The 20,808-nt window shown below is 41.1% G+C and overlaps 2 protein-coding genes across 10 annotated transcripts in view; one reads left to right on the forward strand and one right to left on the reverse strand.

Annotated features, from left to right (window-relative positions):
• The first annotated feature begins 3,065 nt into the window (after positions 1 to 3,065).
• prss35 (serine protease 35) lies at positions 3,066 to 8,825 on the forward strand. Its single transcript, XM_028018471.1, has 2 exons — positions 3,066 to 3,293; positions 6,425 to 8,825. Exon 2 carries the CDS (start codon positions 6,444 to 6,446, stop codon positions 7,710 to 7,712), a length of 1,269 nt encoding a protein of 422 aa, XP_027874272.1. The 5' UTR covers positions 3,066 to 3,293; positions 6,425 to 6,443; the 3' UTR covers positions 7,713 to 8,825.
• A 651-nt stretch (positions 8,826 to 9,476) lies between these two features.
• The window catches only part of snap91a (synaptosome associated protein 91a), a 52,174-nt gene continuing 40,842 nt past the window's right edge, over positions 9,477 to 20,808 (reverse strand). For 4 of the 9 annotated variants that reach the window (XM_028018466.1, XM_028018468.1, XM_028018464.1 and 1 more), the window contains 12 exons: positions 20,346 to 20,429; positions 19,950 to 20,018; positions 19,498 to 19,626; positions 18,612 to 18,683; positions 16,963 to 17,172; positions 15,601 to 15,786; positions 15,483 to 15,501; positions 15,274 to 15,364; positions 14,064 to 14,141; positions 13,819 to 13,938; positions 12,861 to 12,949; positions 9,477 to 12,055 (listed from right to left, as the gene is read on the reverse strand). In XM_028018466.1, coding sequence (XP_027874267.1) covers positions 12,869 to 12,949; positions 13,819 to 13,938; positions 14,064 to 14,141; positions 15,274 to 15,364; positions 15,483 to 15,501; positions 15,601 to 15,786; positions 16,963 to 17,172; positions 18,612 to 18,683; positions 19,498 to 19,626; positions 19,950 to 20,018; positions 20,346 to 20,429 — 1,139 coding nt within the window. In that variant the 3' untranslated portion in view covers positions 9,477 to 12,055; positions 12,861 to 12,868. Of the gene's footprint in view, positions 12,056 to 12,797; positions 12,810 to 12,860; positions 12,950 to 13,818; positions 13,939 to 14,063; positions 14,142 to 15,273; positions 15,365 to 15,482; positions 15,502 to 15,600; positions 15,787 to 16,962; positions 17,173 to 18,611; positions 18,684 to 19,497; positions 19,627 to 19,949; positions 20,019 to 20,345; positions 20,430 to 20,808 lie in introns of those variants that run through there. The other 5 variants (XM_028018465.1, XM_028018462.1, XM_028018467.1 and 2 more) reach the window with 5 other exon arrangements.

Genomic DNA, 20,808 nt, shown 5'->3' on the forward strand with positions numbered 1-20,808 from the left:
AGTGCACACACTGATCGCCACCCAAGTGGACGCGGATGTGGGCATCCAACACTGAAATGACGGTCAGGTGTGCCGACCACCCTGAAGCTCCGTCAGACACGCAGCGGAGGGAGCAGGTGTAAATTTAGGAGTGGCGGACTGGGGAGAGACTACAGGGAGATAAGTGTCGGCTCCAAACGGGGCCAGATGTGTGTCTCCGGCCTCCCCGTCGCTTACGCCGGACTCTTCCTCTCTGCCGTCATTACACGCGTTTTTTTCCGTGTCGCTTGCGGGTTCGCTAAGACTTCAGCTTCTTGCTGTGTTGTCCTTCTTGCTGTGAAGTAAGTCAGCCAAAGATCCAGGCTGACTTCTGTGCTTCAGGCCTGGACCCTTGCGATGAAAGTAGTCGACACAGAACAAGGCTGCAGGTTCACCTAACAAGTTCTCACTGGCCGCGTTTCCATCGACCAATGTAACTGCGCAGTTTGACATTTTGAAAATAAATTTGCCTAATGGAAACAGGGCAATTTTGAAAAAAACTCAGTTTTTTTTTATAGAAGGATGAGGTGGAGGTTTTGTTTTGGGTTTTTTTTGGCCATTTTGAAATTGGTTGATTTTGCAAAACTGCAATGGAAACAATTTTTTTGGCAACACACACAAAGTCACATGATCCACCACCAGATGTGGCTTCTGGCGCAAACCATGAAGAAGACGACAGGAAGTAGCGCTTATCATGTCAGCAAATTCTAATCGCGTTTCTTATTTAATAGAAACACTGCAATTTTCACAACATTAGCAAAATGTTTGACACTAATGTCAAAATTAGTACAAAACTAATCCGTATTTGTAATCAGTTAATGTCTGTCAGCCAGAAGAGTGGAGTGAATGATGCCAGTTATTGACTCCATGCAGTCCGCTGGGCTTCCTTAGGTGGAAACCTTTTAGTATTATTTAGCATTATGTGTTTTCCAGGCACATACTGCAATTATATAGCACATTCAAGTATGTTAACTTCAGTTGTTATTAAAAAAAAAGCTAAATATATCAAATATTGATTAAAAGAGATTTGTAATTTAAAGTCTTGAAATTGTGCCTCTCTCTCTTTAAGAACACCTGCTCTTTCTGACACTCCGCCTTCAGAGAATCATCACAGCGTCACTCCTCTACTAACCCTTTAACTCCGCCTTTCATCATCAGCGCTGGACTGTGAAGCAGTAATAAGCTGAGCAGATGCACAGGTTCCACCAGGTATTTGCGAATTGCTGCTGGCTAGTCTGAAGGAGCTTTGTAAAGGGCATGAGGGAGGAGGAATCTCCTGGAGGAGGAGCTTTGTCCACTCAGGTGTTTTGCACAGCGGAACGGTTGCCACCGGAGATTAAAGGATTTCTCAAACATGCATGAAAGAATCAAAGCAACACTCCAGGTTTGTTTTTGAACATTTTAACACAATGTCAAGCTAAAAAAAAAAATCAGTTTAGAATAATACTGCCCCTTTAAGCTACTTTTAATAATTAAGTGAGCATATTGATATGTTTGGTAACTAGGATCAAGTGGAATGTATGCGTAACTGACCTAAAATGACGTTTGATTTGAATTGGCGCTGCACAGACAAACTGAATTGAATTGAAAAATGGTGAGTTAGGTGGTCAACCATAAATTACATGCAACACAAGAAATGTGGGGTGTGTCCACCCACTGAACTGCTACTTTATGAGAGAGACCAACACCAAATAGCAGCTGATCGTGAGGGGAAAGAAAGATGACGCACAGTTTTTAATTTTCTATTACCAAGAAACTCTTTAAAAACGTCCAGTACGTTTGTGTACAGCCCCCTTTACTCGGACAGCCCTAAATAAAATAAAATACAACCCATTGCCTCCGGAAGTGCTATGATTCGCAAACAGAGTCCACCTGAGTGCAATTTCATCTCATCATAAAGGTCAAGGACCACAGCAGACAGGTCAAGGAGAAAGGTAAAGAGATGCTTAAAGCAGAGCAAAGTTGTAAACAAAACCTGTAAGCCTTGGACTTCTCACTGGTCACCCAGAGGCACCACTGCCAAAACTATATAGTTAAGACACGGCCATTTATTTAAACTGGCCGGCCGGGCAAGGACGGTGTTACGCAAGGAAGCAAACAAGAGACCAGTTTCAATTTTTGAAAAGTTGTAGGGTTGGTTCCCTTCTGCCTCATGTAGATGTACCCCTGAGCAAGGCACTTAACCCCGTGTTGTGCGTACATGCAACACGTTGATGCGTGTCATTGGGTGAATACGGAGATGGGTAGTAACTAATTACATTTACTCTGTTACATTTACTTGTGTAACTTTTTTGGGGGCGGGGGGATATTACAAGTCGCATGTTTTACTTTTCCTTGAGTCATTTTATTGTGACGTATTGCTGCTCTTACATCTGCAGTTTTTGTTAGTTTTGTTTGGGGTTTTTTGTAACAATGTTATATGAATTATTTTCCTTTTGGTCTCTAAAAATACCAATATTTTCACATAACTTTTATATTTTGGTCTTAAATTATGGTCTTGAATATCATATGATTGATCTTTTGATCAGTTACTACTCAGTAAAGTAATTTCTTGGGCAGCTTTTACTTTTACTTGAGTTGCTGTACTCAAAAAAAAAAAAAAAACCCAAAAAACTTCAACATATTTTTGAGTGCAACTTTTGGGTCTCAAAACGTTGTACTGTTGAGACCCAAAAGGACAACTTTTGCACTTGAGTGCAACTTTTGGGTCTTCTACCCTCCTCCGGGTGAATGTGGACCAACTGCGAGGCTTCATTTCTTCACAATGCATCAATGATTTAAGCTTCCGCCTGAACTGCAGGATGTGAACAGAACACCACCTTTACCCTCAGTGCACTCTTTGGTGAGGTCCAAAACTCTTGCCCCACCCAAAGTGAACAACTTTTGTCACGGGGCAAAAAAAGAAAAAAAAAAAAAAAAAAAGGTTCCTTTCATATCTTCTTTTCCTCTCCTCCTCCTCCTCCTCCTCCTCCTCCTCCTCCTCCTCCTCCTCCTCCTCCTCCTCCTCCTCCTCTCTCTCTTTCTTTCAGCCCTCCGTCCCTCCCTCCCTCCTCAGCATCAAGTGCAGCCTGAGCGGAGCGTCCCGGCCGCGACTTTCCCCCTCAGACTCTCTGAAGGAGGCAATGAGCGGGCAGCCGTGGCCCTGCTGATGACAGCGCGCCTGGGGGATGCAGTGACCGCCGACTGTTTGCCACCGGGATCATATTTGTGTACATCCGAGGACAACAAACAATACGCCGCGGATCTGGCATAATCCATCAATCGGATGCGAGCAGGTAGGGACGCCTGTATGGTCTCCTGCTGCCGAGAAAGAAAAAAAAATAATAACCCAAGAGTTTCTTTTTTTCTTCTTCTTCTTCTTCTTTTGAAGACTTTTCTTTCTCTTTAAAAAAAAAGATTTTTTGATTCACCTCTGACTAAGTTATTTGGATTTTTACATCACAAAAAGTAGGGAACTTGTCCAGATGTCCGCCTTTCATCAATTTTCATCATGTGGTGCGTTCATGGAAGCAAAAACAACAACAAAAAAACGCATCGGTTTTGTGTCTACACCCTGGAATAACTTGCGTTCATCCCAGTGGTGCAGATGTCGATCGGCGGACGTCTGAAGGATATACTGCAAAAAAATATATCCTATATTACATGTAGTTGGTTATTATTTACGTTGGAATTTTAAATGACAATAACATTCAGATTCATTCATTCATTCCTTCATTCAGATTTAGCCAAATTAAAAATAATAGATATATTTTTTTCTCATATGTTAATCGTCTTTCTAACTTTATATGGGTTAAAAAAGAAAGTCGGAAAATATGTCGAAACTGGCTATCACTAATTTTACTTCCAAAAAAAAAAAAAAAAAAAAAAGTGTGTGAGGTGAACAAAAGACCTGCAAGCACAAGATTGAGCCTTCGAGCGCCACCTCTCGGCCACTTTGTTTTCCACCGGAGGATGAAGAGGGCACAGCCTCGTCATCCTCGTTAGCTGAGTGCAGCGGGAAAAAAAAAAGAGTTCGGTCGAAAATCAGCCTATTCGAAGAGCAAAAAGCCACCATGGCAGAGTATCAGTTTCCACTGATTAACGGGGACCTCTCTCTCTCTCTCTCTCTCTCTCTCTCTGTTTTAGTGTTACGTCTGAATTTGGCAGCGGGAGTGTGACGCTGAGCAGAAACTTAAAAAAATGTCTTTTTTCTCTCTTTCTCTCTCTTTCATTTATTGAAAGTGTTTTACGGCTCTTTGCGGCCATGTATTTTATTACCAGTCTGCTGTATGCTGGTTAGATTTCAGCCGCCGCCTGTGTTTTATAGGAGGCTGTGGGGGTGCAGCCAGGCCTCAAAAATGTCCCGGTTACAGTCAGAGTCGGTTGGAGGAGACGTCACAGTTACCTTGGAATATAAAACTATAAAATAAAATGTAAAAAAAAAAAAAAAAAAGTTCTGAGAAGAAAAGGGGAAGCATACATGTGGAGCATGTGCAGTTGGTCAGAGGTGACCTGAGGTAGAGGGCAACTTTTTCTTTTTGCCTGTATCTGCTCTGGTCAGCTTGAATACACCAGTAGCAAAGAAAACCTAAAAAAAAATGATCACAAACATCTCATAAAAGTTCTGTCTTAATGCTACTTTAAGCCTTGCGCAGATGATGAAATGCTTGTAGGTGGTGATGGATGTAAAGATGACATTTTCCTGGGAACCTTTTTTTTTTTTTTTTTAACTACAGAAGTATCAATTTGAAACCGAATTCATCCCCCCCCCCCCCTTAAATGTTTGTTTTGAACTGATTTGTAGGGCAGACATGGGCATTTCACTTTTAATTTGTCCGTAAAGCGTTCACCAAAGCCGTAAATCCTCCTCCATCCAAATAACTTTCTTTTCCAGCTTTTGAAATCGGCAGGCTGACTTCACAGCCGCAGCTTTTCCAGTTCAGCGATCGTCTGTCGAATCTATTACAACAAACCCCCAAGTTAACGCACGCATATGTGGACTCGGGGCGGGGAGGTTGACACTCGTGGGTAAAGGAGGCAGCAGACACCATCGGTCTTCATAGTCTCTCTGTGTGTGTTTGATGCCATTTGTGCGCATGGAGGGCCGCATTGTGGAGCTACAGGAAACCAGATATGGTCGTTATTGAAGGAGTAGGTTAACCATTGTGGCAAACCTCCAAGCCACTGTCTCAGCTCGTCCAGCGTCTTCTCGCTGCCCTCCAGCCATAGACTCGAGGAGCAGAGAACTTTTAACCACACAGTTAATGCAGCAGCTCTGGATTTAAGCTGTAAAAAAAACTCAGCAAAAAAAATATGAAAGCAAACGCTACTGACTTATATATAAAAAATGAGGGCACCAACCACCTCAGATGGCTTTAACACGTTCAAGTGTGACACACACACACACACACAACCCGGACCTGCTCGGTTACCGTCTCCGTTGAACGCTGGAGCCGCACTGCCTCCCTGTGGCCATGAGTGGAATTGGCTGCTTTTCTTTTTAGTGACTGAATAATCAAGTCAGGTTTTAAAGAAATTCAGGAATCACTTAAAACACAAGTAATTCTGTAAGTATATACATACTTACATGTTGTTTCAGGGTTTTTGGAGGTGGTGTCTTTATTTGGAATATATAACTTTATTTCAGTCAGCAGAAACCCAGACTACCTCCAATAAGACTGAATCCAACATCTAGTCATTAGAGAACTTAGTTGGGTGGAGCCAGGAGCAAAACATTGTTCCCCAAAACATTAGAGGATATAAGAGAACAATGCTTAATAAATTGCGGTTAGGAAGGTTTACATGTCTTTAGTTTTATAATAGACAGTTGTTATATCTGCAAATACCTTCCGTGTTTTGTTCTAAGAATGTTTCATACAGGAAGATTCCTTAGAGACAGACCACCTCCTGCTTCCATTTCTGCATAAATAATTATCAGCTTCAGTGTACATATCAACTAAAAGACAAAGTGGCAACAGTTTAAGGGGTTAAACAAACACTGTTCATATAAATGACGATGATGTTTCTCAAATAATATTTTCTCTTATGGAGTTATTTTAAGATGGTAGCATTCCACTTCAAAATGGGACCAACCTGGACTAGTTGTTAGTGAAACTGCTTAAGGAAATATCTACTCCTTTGCACCTTTTTAGCTGTGCCTATCATAAAAAACATTGTAAGTATACCCTTCAAGCTCATATGTTTGAGCAAAAGTGCTACATTCACCAAGTATCAATAAATCTATACCAAATGTGTTTGCAGAAGTTCACTTTAATGTATTTGGGTGCATAAGATATCTGAAATGCCACAATATTACAGTGGCCCCAAACCCTGTGATTCAAAAGTTGGTTCTTGTTGGTACCTGTGATTGCCAGAACTGTTAATGTGTGTAAATTAATGTGTTCATCTCTTTTTCTCTACATTTCAGAGCCAGGCCCAACTTAACTATGGGCCCCATACCACTTTGCATCCTGCTTCCAGTGACGGTGCTGACTACGGTGGTGGCTGTAACTGCTGAGGAAAACACAATTGACAACCAATACACCTGGCCCCAATGGAAGGTGCCACTGGTAAGGAAACGACGCACTGTGCCCCTCAGCAGCCCCAGCTTTGCAGCTCACCCCCAACTGGAGCTGAGTGGCACCTGCGGGATCGAGTGCCAGCGCCACATTCCCTCGCCTTCCCTGAATGATTTGGAGCAGTTCCTATCCTACGAGACGGTCTACGAGAATGGCACACGCACGTATACCTCCGTTTCTGTGCATGGCCTCAATGAAGTCACTGTCTGGTCCAGAAACACTTCATCAAGGTCCCGTCACAAGCGAGAAGTGTACGGCACAGATACTCGCTTCACCATCGCCGACAAGCAGTACTCCACCAAATATCCCTTCTCCACCTCGGTGAAGATATCTACAGGGTGCTCTGGGGTGCTGGTGTCACCCAAACACGTGCTGACAGCCGCACACTGCATCCACGATGGAAAGGATTATCTAGACGGAGTTCAGAAGTTGCGTGTTGGCATTCTGAAAGAGAAGAGCAGACGAGGAAAGGGAGGCAAAGGAAAGGGAGGGAAAGAAAGGGGCAAAAGAAGAAAAGGGGACAAAGGTAAAGAGGAAGGACTGGAAATGGAGGAAAAGGGCGGGAGAGGAAGAGGAAGAGGAAAAGGCAAGAAGATCCGGAGTCGTCGAAGTGTTGACTCTGGCAAACCTTCATTCAAGTGGACCAGAGTCAAAAAGACCCAGGTTCCTAAGGGTTGGTTTAAAGGTGTGTCAGATGGACTGGCTGCGGATTACGACTACGCCGTTCTCGAGCTGAAGAGAGCCCCAAAAGTCAATCACATGGATCTAGGTGTTATACCTTCCGTTAAGAAGCTCCCTGCCGGTAGGATCCACTTCTCCGGCTTTGACGACGACAGACCCGATAACTTGGTGTACCGGTTCTGCTCTGTGTCTGAGGAATCCAATGACTTGTTGTATCAGTACTGCGATGCCAAACCCGGCTCCAGCGGCTCGGGAGTTTACATCCGCCTCAAAGAGCCGGGCAAGAAGAAGTGGAAGAGAAAGATCATTGGGGTTTTCTCTGGTCACCAGTGGGTTGACGTCAATGGGGACGGGATGCAGCAGGATTACAATGTGGCCGTGAGGATAACGCCGCTCAAGTACGCGCAGATCTGCTACTGGGTCCATGGGGACTCGAGTGAGTGTCAGGTAACCTAAAACAACATGGAAACTCCCCACTTTTCTGCTTCTTATCCATCATCTCACACCATAGTTCCTCCTTACAGACTTCACCTACCTTGACACATCACCTTGTTTCACCAAGCAGAAACTAGGCAACTGCTTCTTCTTCCCCTTCCCGTCTTTTACCTTGTGTGCCTCCTTATGACTCTGCTACAGTGATTCAAGTGAAGAAGTGGCGACAATAGGAACTCATCAATGCATCAAGGGAACTGTGGCTTGTCAGTTGTCTTTATTTATTTGTTTGAAATATATATGGGAAAAGAAATCCGTTTTAAGTATTTTAAGTCTACTTTGACAGTTTTCAAAATAAATTGACCTCTATGGTTGGAGTACAGTAAATGGTTTATAGTGTAAATCACAAATACCTGCAAGGTATTACCATTAAGGAAAAGGCCTCTCCACCACTGTAAGCATAAAACGTGGCAATAACAAGATGCCCAAAAACCAACTTAAATACTTTAATTAAAAAAAGAACGGTATGACGATTCAGAGAAAACAAAAGAATTAATAAGCTGATATTTTGATTTGTGTATATCTCGAACATTGTATTAGATGTTCTGTGTTTGACGCTTATCTTTTAATGTGTTTTTCTCCTTCTGGATGCTTTTTAGGAGATGATTTTTTGTTGTTTTTGTATGATTTGTGTCTCATCCTCTCTCATCCGTTCTTGCAGTACAGTGAAATGTGGTTTCATTGTTGTGCACATAACTATAACAGAGAATGACGTGGTGCTAATTTATGGGACTGTAACCTTTTTGTTTCCGTTCCGGAATGACTTAGAAAATATTTTTGGTGGCCTAGTACTGTAACTCTTAGCTTAAGGTCAGGCTACATGTTTGCGTTACATTAAGACTGAACCATTCAACAATTTACTTGAGCTGTTTTTATTTCTCTATTTTAAGGGTAACAGATTTGTTTTTAAAAGTCACTTTGTTTTTATAGTAGTTTAAGATTAAATGCAATATTTCTGACTTGTTCCTGTTGCTTTTACTCCAAGGAAATGCAAGACTATCCTTTTAAATACCAAATATCCGCAAGTAATTATTAGCGTGGAAGTCTACAAGCCATTAAAACCAAGATTTCCCTTTGCGTGTGTGTGTCTATGTGATGAAAACAAATGCGTCTAAGAAAACAGCAAAGAGTAGGATGTTTTATACGGTTTTGGCATACGTTAAATGCAACTTTTCGGCAGAAGAATCTCTGCCAAATGTTAAACACAGTGGTGGAAGTGTTATGATTAGTGGTTACAACATTCCTTCAGATACTTAAGATTTAGATCCAGTTGTAAAGATTTGACTGGGAATGGGCCTCCACAGAGATTCGTATGTTTGTTTTTAGCAAGATATTCACTAAAAAAAGGCATAAAAGGGAGACATTTGGTTACACAGAAAGAGCAAGTTTTGAACATGTGTATGGATAAACATGCCAGGTTGTTAGTAGCCTCTGACACAAAAGATTTCATCCATTTATTCCACAGAACAATGTTACAACTCTTGACATTTTGGTTAAGGATATAGTTATACTGCGAACGGTGATGTTGTTCATTAGTACTTTTAACAGTATGAATTCCTCACAGAAAATATAAAAACAGGAGAACACATTTTTTCCGTTTCTCAGTTTAGTAAAATGTATGACCGTGTTAATTCCAAGACGTTTGTGGTGATTGAAGCAGGTGTCCACGTTTCAATTTAAGCAGGGTGCACCTTAAAATGAAACACCCCAAAATAAAGTCGGAACAGCTCAATCCGTCATCCAATTTATTGCATCTCGAGGGGCTTACATGCACTGGGAAGGGCCATTGTAAATAAAATAAATTTACAATAAAACAAACAAACCAAAAAAAATTACAATTCTAATAATTCAGTCATGAAAAAAATGTTAATATTCTCCCATGGTTTACTCCCGACTCTCACAACCAATCCACAAACATGACAGAGAACAGACACAGACAAAGATCTATCACTTTCTGCAGTTTACAGCACAGAAGAGGAGACTGGCGTCAAATTATGACCAAACGTATGATTACGCTCAAAGGGATTTTACTGAACTCTGGGTTCAAAATGGCAAAAAGGTTCAACTATAACCTCAAATAGAGTTCTCCATAGTTAGAGGCTCCACCAACGGCAAGCCAGATGTTATCGATTAAGAAAAGAGTCGAACACGATGCTCAGATGGAAGCGAAACAAATGTTTAGTTTAGTTTTACTACGCACTCTGGTGCTGGAGCAGGTTATGTTCACCTCGAGGCTAAAGGTGCGGTGCGGTGTTTTGGCCGCTAGCAACTTCAAGGAGAATCCATCAGAGGAAAAGCCCTTGTGGCTTGTAAATAACGTCGACTTTGAAGTTTCCTAACGAGGTAAACACGTTTAGCGAGTCGTTAGGAGTCATGAGTGCACAGGCGGCGGCGTCCTTTGGATGCGTAATCCTGTGCGTAAACAGAATTTGCTTTGCTTAGAGGACAAAACACCACATTGTATCTTTAAACTTTTCTCATTAAAGTAAAGCTGAGCAAAGAGTGACCGAGCATTCTGTGCCAAATTAACCAGGCGTGGGCTAATTACTGGTCTTTGGGGCACACCAAAGTTGCCAGAAGCCAGAGAAAACAGTGGAGCGTTTTCTCAGGCTGCCCCTCACCGACGTGCTGCTGCAAAGTTGCCTAAAATATGGCTACTGCACTTTTCCCTCACTTACAAGGACTTGGAAATGCTTCCAGTTGGGAAAAATGTGTGCAGTCAAGGTGCTTGGACTCAAAACTAAGGACCACCCATCACCCTTTTTAGTGCTGTTGGCAAGCTATGAGGGAAATATAGTCTCACTAACAATTCATAACAATTATATATACTTCTGCTACTCTATAAATTGAAGAATGGTAAAAAGGGATACAATTATGAGCAGGAGGAACCTAAAAACATCTGCTAAATTAACAGAGGGATGTTCTATGCTGTTGCTCTAATGCATCGAGCAAAATTAAGACAATAAATAAATGTTAAAGATAAGGTTTTTTTAAGGGAATGATGAATATTTAGCAATTTTTCAGGAGTGATTGAGGGATTGATAGTTATCTCTTAAATTCAATTAGAATAGCTTTCCTTTCTGTTTAAAATCTAGAGAAAATACAGTGATATCACTGCATCGTCTCTGAAAACTATGAAATTCTCAAACCGGCCCACGCCTACAAGTCTTCTCATTTTAATTACTATAATCATATTAATCTGGTCGATCTGACCCGTCTGAGCACGGTGTTTGCTATGGAAGTCGTGAAAATGACAAAACAGACTCTTAAAATCGACCACGGGAGACCAAGTCAACGACTTTTAACGTTTCTACTCAAGGGAAGTTCAAACACACCTCTAAGAAGACTAAAGTGTAGTTTTCTGGAAGTACATAAAGTTCCAAGATATGTTATTTAATAGAAAGGTACGCAGATAGCCACAGTCTGGAGAAATGAACCAAAATGTACATACACCTACATAAAAAGAAGAAAATATAGAAAATTAGGCCACAAGTTAAAACAAAAAGTAAAAAGAAGACGAAAGGACCACTTGCTGTTTTTTTAATAACTGAAAATCCCACCAAGGTTGATCTTATATATACAGTATATTAATCTTTTAGTGGCGGTCTTACTCGTTTCAGTTAGTTCCAATGATGACGGCAAATAGAGGGATACTCACAAGACTTCTCACGATTTCATGTCTGATTCACTTTTGAGAATCTCCTCAACAGACATACGATAAAGACAAAATCCTCACCAAAGAAACCTCTGTACATCAAAGAGGACCTTCCTGTAAAACATCACACACGTTATGCCTCTTCAAAAATCTACAGGGACTTTTGTTTACCGATCTCATCCAACCAACATGGGAACACACAGAAGCTCCACCCCCATCAGTAAGGAGGCGGAGACATTAATGAAATGTGGGCGGGGCTTGGGACACCAAAGCACATCAATCATTCAATTCAGCACGATAAATAAATCTAAAACACATATTTCTTCACTTCCTCTCACTTACCGTCCTGAACTACTTTTATCATTATTTATTTATTTTTTGTCAGGATTTTGTGTCGTTTTGTTTCGACGATAAAATTAGTACATCGACATAAGCACAAGCTCTGGATTTAAATTTTTTTTTTTTTATCTTATATTTGTATATAATCCATTATGGTTCACTTTCACAGTTTGTGCTACAACATCACACAGGAGAAGTTGGGTCATGGACGGGTGAGGAGGAGAAAAGGAGGAATGGAACATTGCTGGCATCTCCAGATGTTGACAGGCGCCAGGTAAACGTTGAGAAGGCTCTGATCCAGAAAGAAAAGCAGCTGGGAGACAGGAAACACAAGATTTCAACATCAGACTTACTCATCTTTTTTGCTTTCAATAAAGTGTGCGTCTTTTGTTTCCATAGAGCACATAATCGAGCACTTAGACATTTAGAAAAATACATTTTCTTAATAGAAACTTGTTTTTTTGGTAAAAGTTTTGGCGGTGATGAGGTGGGGTTTTTTGGGCTGCATCAAAACGGATTTATTTTTGCAAAACTGCAATGGAAACGCTTTTTCTTTTTTTGCATCACACAAATCACATGATCAACAACCCGGATGTTACCACTGGCGCAGACCATGAAGAAGACAACAACCGGAAGTAGTTAGAGGATAATCGTACGGAATGTTTTTTAATGACATGAACAAATTTATTTACCAGATTTTAATTACATTTCATATGAAGTAGAAACACCGCAAGATGACTTTATCAGAGCACCCCATCCATATTTTATTGTTCCCCAAATCACACAAATGAAACTGTAAATACCTTTCCTTTTCTTTTTTTTTTTTTCAAACATCTCAACTTCTAACACTTTATTTAAATATGGACTAAATCATAGTCTCAGTGTTAAAAAAGACATTATGATTAATCAATAGAAAGATTTGTGAAACACAAATGTTCCAGGTCTCTACTCAGAGTGCCAGCACCACCTACTGGTCATATGCTGTACGTCACTGCAAAAGTATGAACGATGGAGCCTACCAGTGGCTTATGACTACTTTGTTCAAGAAGAAGAAAAAAGAAAAGCAGCTCCGAACTCAAAGTATACACAGCATAGAAATATAAAACAAATTTTTCTACCTGGGGTATTATAAGAAGTCCTTGAGGTCGAGGTCTGCCAGAGGGTCCTTGGGCTTCTTGGGGGTCTGATTTGAAAGTCCTGAAGAAAGCTAAGGCAAAACCAGGCAAAATGGATCCTTTAAAACATGAGATTTTCAGGAAGATAAACAATAAAGTCAGCATCATTAACAGATGCATAAATTCCAGCCTAAGAGTCAGGCTAAGTAGGTTTTGATACAGATTTCATTTTCTAATTTCCTATTAAAACAAAAATATTTAAAAGGCCCTAATAAGCCCCTGTTATCATTAAAACAGGTAGGAGGTATTATGTTAAAGAGAAAAATCTGCTTTCCTATTCAGTGCCTTGGAGCTTTTCTATTGCACTCAAGCAATGTTTTTGTGCAAAGTTTGTTTTAGCAGCATTTTGTCACAGACAGCAGATAGAGGGAGAATGCCTCTTGTTTTTTTATATTTTTATTTCCTCTCTTATAAATGCCAGCTTCATATTGAAGGGGTCCTGGCTTTGTTTTTATTTATGTTCCCACTCCCAACCTAAAATGGTCCAGTAGCCAATTATCCACTACAAGCCAGCATTAAAAGTGCTAAATGTAGCACTTTCAACACTAAAAAGTGCATAAAGTGCACTTCCTAGTGCACTTTAATTTCTCACATGTCAAGAAATACATTTCTTGACATGTAAAATCAAGAAATGTATTTGACCAGTAAGGGTCATGGTGTTTTGCTGTGTTACGCAGCTGAACTTTTCTTTACAAAGTGTGTGACTTTTCAAGCCAGTTGCTTGCACGTTATTTTATTTAGGACATCAGAATAAACGAGGGTAGAAACAAATATTACGTTGAAATTTGTGTTGGTTTATCACATGAAATCTGTCCGGTTGCACCATGATAAAAAACGTTCAAGGTGTATGAATACCTACTTAAAGACACTTTAATGTTTTTTATCGTATGTGATGGGTTACCGGCGCTCCGGGTGCAGCTCCAGCAACCCCTGTGAACGCAGGTCTCATCATGGGCTGCCCCATCATAGGCTGACTCATCATGGGCTGCATCATTGGGACCCCTGGCCCTCCAGCAGGAGGCTGTTGGAAACAGAATGAGATCAGAGATCATTACTATTTATAAATTAACTACAAATATGTTGTATTTTAAACAGTGATTCCACTGTTGTAGCCAATTCTCTAAGCACAGACATTAAGAAGCTCACCATGCCAAAGCCAGGCTGTGGGCTCATTGTTGGCACCATTGGTGCACCAGGGGGCGCTGTTCCTGGCGCACTGGCAGCCTGAACGTCCAGACAGATTATTTAGTTCACAGAGCAACAAACTCTATGAAGTTAGAAAATAACCACAAAACTGATTCATTTCAGTAATTCAGTTTAAGCAGAAAGCGATACATTTCAAGCGTTCATTTCAAGGTCGATGATTGTGGCCAACAGCTAATAAAAACCCAAAAATCATTTGCTCAGAAAAATGTTTTTTGAGAAAACTATAAATCAGGATGAGAATGTACTTTATTGATTTGTCGACAAGCTACTGTTTCCAGTATGCTAGATATTAGCAACCATAAATATAAATATTAGCGATATAAAATTTACATGAAAAAATATTCATTTTATAAGCAATTTTAAAATGACCAAAATATAAAATAATATAATAAATTAAAAATAACAACAATATATTAACAAATAAAACATTTCTACTTAAAACAAATCCTGCTTCCATTTTCTGATTATTGTATATTTCTGGACTGGACTTTGGGTTTTCATTTGCTTTGAGGCAAAAACTTCAAAATTCACAGAAGTATTAATCAGAGCGTCAGTGATAAAGTCTGTGTGTATTTTTCTGTGTACGGTGAGTAGAAAGCAATTAGTGGTGTTATATCTTATGTTTTATTTTACTATTGTAATTAACATCCATTTTTTTATTAGCTGCCAAGCGACTGCAGATGTGAATTAGCTTATACTACAATCTGGCACAGTGCATCAGATGGGGGCTTTTATGTTTGATCTGTACTTTCTAAATAAAGTTTATCATCATTATGAATTAAAGACATGAAATAAATCACTCTGTGTACTAACTCTAAATATGAATTTCACTTTCTGAAGTGAATATGGACGCAAGTATATCGTTTAAACTTTTTTTTTGCTAAACTTTTTTAAAAATCTGCTTAATTTATGACTCACTGCAAACTCCTGGGTTTCCTTAGATAGAAACCTTTTAAACTACTTTGAATAATTAATTGCGTATACTGTGTGCCGTTTGGTAACTAGGATCAATTGGAATGTTTGTGTGATTGAATTGGAAGGATTTTTCTGTAAAGTGCCTTGAGACGACATTTGTTGTGAATCTTTTGGAACAAAAGAGGCTCACAAACAAGTTTTGTTCTGGCTCTGATTGTGGAGTTGCTGTTCTCACCATGGGGGCCCCCGGGGAGCCCCAGCTTGTGGGAGCGACCTGTGGCATCCAGTTGGCGCCTCCTGTCAGCTTCTTCTCGCCGAGCGGATCCCTTTAAAAAAATAATAATAGTTGCATTGTTAAATTCTGTCCAGATTATTTACTGAGGATTAGTCACTGACAGGATGTTTATTTTAACGGTGCATTCGCCTTCTTAATCGCACACTTACTTTTTCTTCATTCCAAGGTCTGAAAAGGTGAAAGAAAACAAAGAATTACCTTACAAAACCTGCAGTTTCTATTTTTTTTATTTTTATCATTTTCTGTGTGTTAATAGTTGCTGTCTACCTCCAACCAAGTTGGCCAGCGACGAGTCCAGGTCTCCTCCGATTGCTTTGGTGGGAGGTGGAGTGGCGGGAGGGAGGGCTGATATTCCTCCTGGTGCGCTGGGGGTCCCAGTGCTGCCCGCCGTGCTGCCTCCGGTGCTCTGAGGCGTCACCGCCGGCATCAGCAAGTCGCCTAGACCGCCGAACACTAGCGGAGAGTCACGGGAAAAACAGAGAAACGATCACCGACGTGTGACTGCAGCATCCGGCCAAAGGCGGGCAGAGGGAGGGAACGTGGGAGCAGGCGGTGCGACAACACAGGGACGGTCCAGCTGTGGCAGCATCTGCAGACAAGCTGTGCATGGCAGCCACTGTGTCACGCCGAGTTGAGAATGCGACGGATTGTTCAAAGCAGCAAAAAAAGATGCAGCGGCAACAAGTGCAACCGCGTTAGGTAGAAATATGAAACCAGGTGACATCAAGGCCATTTCACATACATTTTTGTCAGTATTGTTCATAGAGAACACATATTTAGTTCAGCAATGAATATTCAGCACCCTCCAAACCTACTGACACCTTAAGTTGTCAGTATTAACATTTTATGTAAAATTTTATAAATTGCCAAATTTACTACAGCAGCATTTCAGACTGAAACATGCAGAATAGCCTGTTTATTGATTAACGTCTACTTTTAGGCATGGTGGAGGATCTGTGATGCTGCGGGTCTGTTTCTCTTCCAAACGACCTTCAAGTCTCATTAGAGTGAATGGCGTCAGGATTTCTCCCAAATTTCAGGTAAATTCCATAAAATATTTGTAAGAAAACTGAAAACGGATCTTTAATCTTAACACAGGTTCAAAGCATTTGGGCAGGTTAGCACAGATGTGTGTCAAAAAACACAACATCTCCTCTTTTTACCTCGCCATTTCAGACCTAAAACCTACTGAAATGATGATATGACCTGGAAGACAAAACAGTAAAATGGAGGAGAAACAGATCCGGATGATCGAGAGGTATTGCGCAAACTCTTTGTATGCCCCATCCTCGCAAAATGAAAAGCCCAAATGCTCTCGAATCAAATCAAATTTATTTAAATGGCATATCTGAGAACAACAGCCATTGATGAATATCATTAATCCTCAAAATAGGGTGAAATCAAATGAAACACTAGATTTCTCTACATTTTTCTGTTAGATTGTGCAGCTGAAATAAAAATTTGAATTTATTTCAAACATGTCTATACATCTTTACCACAAGTGTCCAGAAATATGAAGGGCCTTTACCAACAAAATGCTTTGGGTTTTTTTCTTTCCTTCCTTTTTTGTGTTACACATGGCATGACAGAGGAACAGGTTGTTAAAGGGAAACTCCTAATTCCACCTACTTGATGCGTCGAAGCCACCGGAGGGCGCTGGCGTGGCGGACGCAGGTTCTGACGCCGCCGCGGTCGGAGCTATCGGCACTACCGAAGCCGCGGCGGGTACCGGCGGTGTCGGGGACGGGAGCGAGGCCAGCGAGTCGAAGGCGGTCTCCAGAAGGTCGTTCTGCACCAGAGCCGGGGCAGCCGTGGGAGCCAACGTGGGAGAGATCAGGCCTGAAGGAAAACACAGGGAGGACCCAAACTGTTCACTCTGCTACCAGACTGGTTCGAATCAAGAAAGCAAAAAATTTAAAGGGGCAGTTTTATGTAGTTTTCGAGACACATCAGAGCCATTTTATAGGACAATGAAGTAGCTATGTTACCTTCAGTTGTAATAAAAATACTGTAAATATCAACATGACATAAAAGAAATTGAACTTCGTAATTTAATGCCTTGAAATTGGGTCTCTGTCTCTTTAAGAAGCTCCTACTTTTTCTGACACTCTGCCTTCAGGACGTCATCACAACATTCATCTATAGAGCGTTTGCATTTTTAAGAGCGTTTTCTCTGAGAAGTAGCTCGTTTAATGACCTCAGCAGGTGTGCAATTATCAGTGTTTGCTAATTGCTGCTGGCTAGTCTGAAGGAGCTGAGTGGGGAAGCTTGTATGTGGAGGAGCTATGTGGAAAAGGCAGTGCTTTGTGACAAGTGTTTATGAACCATGAATGGTTGCTATGGGAGATTAAAGGATTTCTCTGAAATGCATGAAAAAAACTTTACGCATCACTCCAGGTATGTTTCTGATGAGGGAATAATGTCATATTGTGATACGAAGCACAAAAAAGTCCATTTCACATAATGCTGCCCCTTCAAATGAAAACAGAAAAATGGATCTCAACTACTTAAACATATGAAAAATATTTGTATATTGTGGCAACATTTACAAAGCCAATGTTTGTAGTTAGTCAAATTTCTGTCACCTGAAGCTGTTTTACATGCATCATGTAAATAAGTCATGGTAATACATTTATATCGGATGTTCATTTATTAGGGAAGCAGCTTTTTATTTTTTACTCCTCCTCATCTTATTCACCCAATTTCCTTTTGATTTTGTTGTCTGGTGAAGCATTTCTGTATTGCTGTCGCTGTTTGTTTTTGATGATTGTCCTGCTTTGTCCTCCTCTTGTGATCTGGTGCGTCCAGATTTACCCTCTTTCTTCTAGAGTGACGGGCGCGTCAGAGGAGATGAAGCGTCAGGCCCGAAGTCTACTGACAACCTGAAGATACTGAATGACTATTCCGTCAACGGATTGTTTCACTAATAGACACTTTAACATACTGACACCTTTATAGCAGCTAATGTAAAAGCACAATTCAAACTGGCCAGGTCTAAATGAAATGAGCCGGACAGAACTGAGGCAGAACAAACCCTGAAGGACGTAAGAGGTGAAATATTTCAAACGAGCTCCGAGTCACTCTGGAACTGCTGTGTATTTAATTCAAGTGGGCTTGCCAAGTCTGTGAAACAGGAACATTAATCTGACTAACGCATCTCTGTCGTTACTCGCTGCTTGCCATCGTCATCGGCACCGAACATTTCCAGCAGCCATTTCCCATTTTTAATTTAAATGCTCAGATTTTATAGAGGAGTGCGAGCGTTAGCGCAGGCTAACCTCCCAGCAGGTCGCCTCCCGGCACCGCAGGGGCAGAGCTTTGCGTCTCCTCCACAGGACCGCTGAAGGAGTCTGCAGAGAGAGGGGTGAAAGGTCGGTTCAGCATCACATAGAAAGAGACAGCGGGATTTAGATACAGTAGGGAGCTGAAAGGTCGACTTCTGCTGTTTCAGCACAGTAATCGCTATTCAGTGGAAATGTAAATTAATTTGTCTGGACTGAAAATAGCTTCCTCAAAAAAAATAAATACAGCAAAATGACTCAACTGTGCAATTATTTGGGATTCTTATGCATCACAGATGATGCTTAAATTCATTTTGCAGGTGTAGTTTGAGGGTATTTAGTGATAAAAAAAAAATGTATTGAAAAATGTAAAGTTAAAATTTAAGGATGACATTTTCGGTCTCGGGGAAACATCAGCAAGATGTCAGACCAAATTACCTCAGACAGAAACGACATCAGGTCTCAGGACAATAATAATCTGATTATGTAATCCATCATGTCATATCAGTGGTGGAAATGGTTAGCATGTTTACTGCATAGATATTCAAACCCTCTTCTTTAAGGATATTTCAGTCCAGTTTGCTTCAGATGCTGTTGTCTTCTAAGGTCATTCGGTCTGAAGATGTTGTCCTGAGACACGGGGGATCTTGTAAAATGTATAAAGTACATTTGTTTGTTAGTTGCCGAAGTTACAAAATTGTGTAACTTGACAACAGCTGGGATTGAATGCTTATATAGGTTTGATCCTGGAAGGAAATTCTGCAGGAAATACAAAAGTGTTTACTTTGATGGCGTGTCTGTGTTTCTCTGCACTGCAGGATGTTTGGTAACATAGTCAGTGATCGTTATACCGAGTGTTTTTGTGCCCTGTGACATTTATTACCCAGTAGGTCAATGACCGGCTCTGGCTCTGGTTTGGGTGGAGAGGAGGCTTCCGGTACGGGAGTCGGGGCGGGGGCAGGCGTTGGGGCAGGAGAAGGCGTGGCGGCTGGAGCTGGAGATGTAAACGTATCTAAGACGAAAGTGGGAGAAAAAAACCCCATGATTAGATCAATTCAAACTATTTATTGACAAACAAAAAACACAAGGATGTTTTTTTTTCTCGAGTTCTTCTGCCTGTTTTTGTTAAAGACCGAAGCACATTTGCGCGCAGAAAAGCAGAGAGAGGCAAGCATCCCTGCATCGTCACTGCGTATGCACATCCTGGAAGCGAGCAGCATTCCGGGACAAGACGTCCGTAGCTAGCATGCAAACCTATCTGGCTGCACTCCTCATAAAGGGTAAGGAAGAGAAACAGCCATGAAAGTCAAGATAAAAGCAGCTCGACCAACTCACCCGTCACAATGTCTCCAACCGGAGGCGGCTCGGGCAACGGAGAGGGCCCGCGTGAAACGGCAGGTAGGTCTAATTTACCAACGCAAGCAAGAGCCAGGATACAGGAAGGGGGGGAAAAAAACGTGGAGGTCGGGGGAGCAAAGAAAAGCGTTAGCGTGGCAGGTAGAAACGGAAAAAGAAAAAAAAAAACATAGACAGAAAAGCAGCCACAGAGACAATCCGGCAATTGACGAGTGGGGTGCATGCACGTTTCTCATATCACTATGAGGGACAAATCAGGACACGTAAAGGAGAAAAATAAGAAATAAATAAACTGTTGACAAAGGAGAATTACTATGGACACCAGAGGAGGTGAAGAGGCTCCACAAACAGAGAAAGGGACATCAACTCCTGTACCTGCACCAAAAAGGTCTACGCTAGGAGTGGTAGCGGCTTTGGATTCTGTGGTAGGGCTTTGCTCAGGCATAGAATCAAACATATCTAAGAACAGGGACAGACAACCACATGGACATTCAGATTCAAGTCCGGTGCATGATGAGTTATAAAGAAGAGAGATGAGGGGAAAGCAGAGAGAGCAGATTTGTTTGTTTTTTTACTTTGATTAATTCAGTGAGTCGGAAGCTGTGTAACGTTTCAGTGCAATGAAACGAGACAATGCAAATGTTAAAGTGGAATATTGCTAAATTTCAAACGTCAGACAGGAACAAAATGTGGACTTCACTGTAAAAGTCTTTCACCTTTTACAGTGAAGGTCAAAGTGTGAGAAACAGGCAGAGGCTAAAGGTCGCTAAAGCAGGAAAACAACTTCCTCTACAAGTTTATCTTTACACACTAAACTGGAAAGGCATCAACATATATT

Source organism: Xiphophorus couchianus, chromosome 5, assembly GCF_001444195.1.
Source record: "Xiphophorus couchianus chromosome 5, X_couchianus-1.0, whole genome shotgun sequence".
Taxonomy (NCBI): Eukaryota; Metazoa; Chordata; class Actinopteri; order Cyprinodontiformes; family Poeciliidae; genus Xiphophorus; species Xiphophorus couchianus.

What these genes read in the sequence shown, in the direction of transcription:
- prss35 (XM_028018471.1), top strand. Translation starts at nt 6,444, where the DNA reads ATGGGCCCCATACCACTTTGCATCCTGCTTCCAGTGACGGTGCTGACT.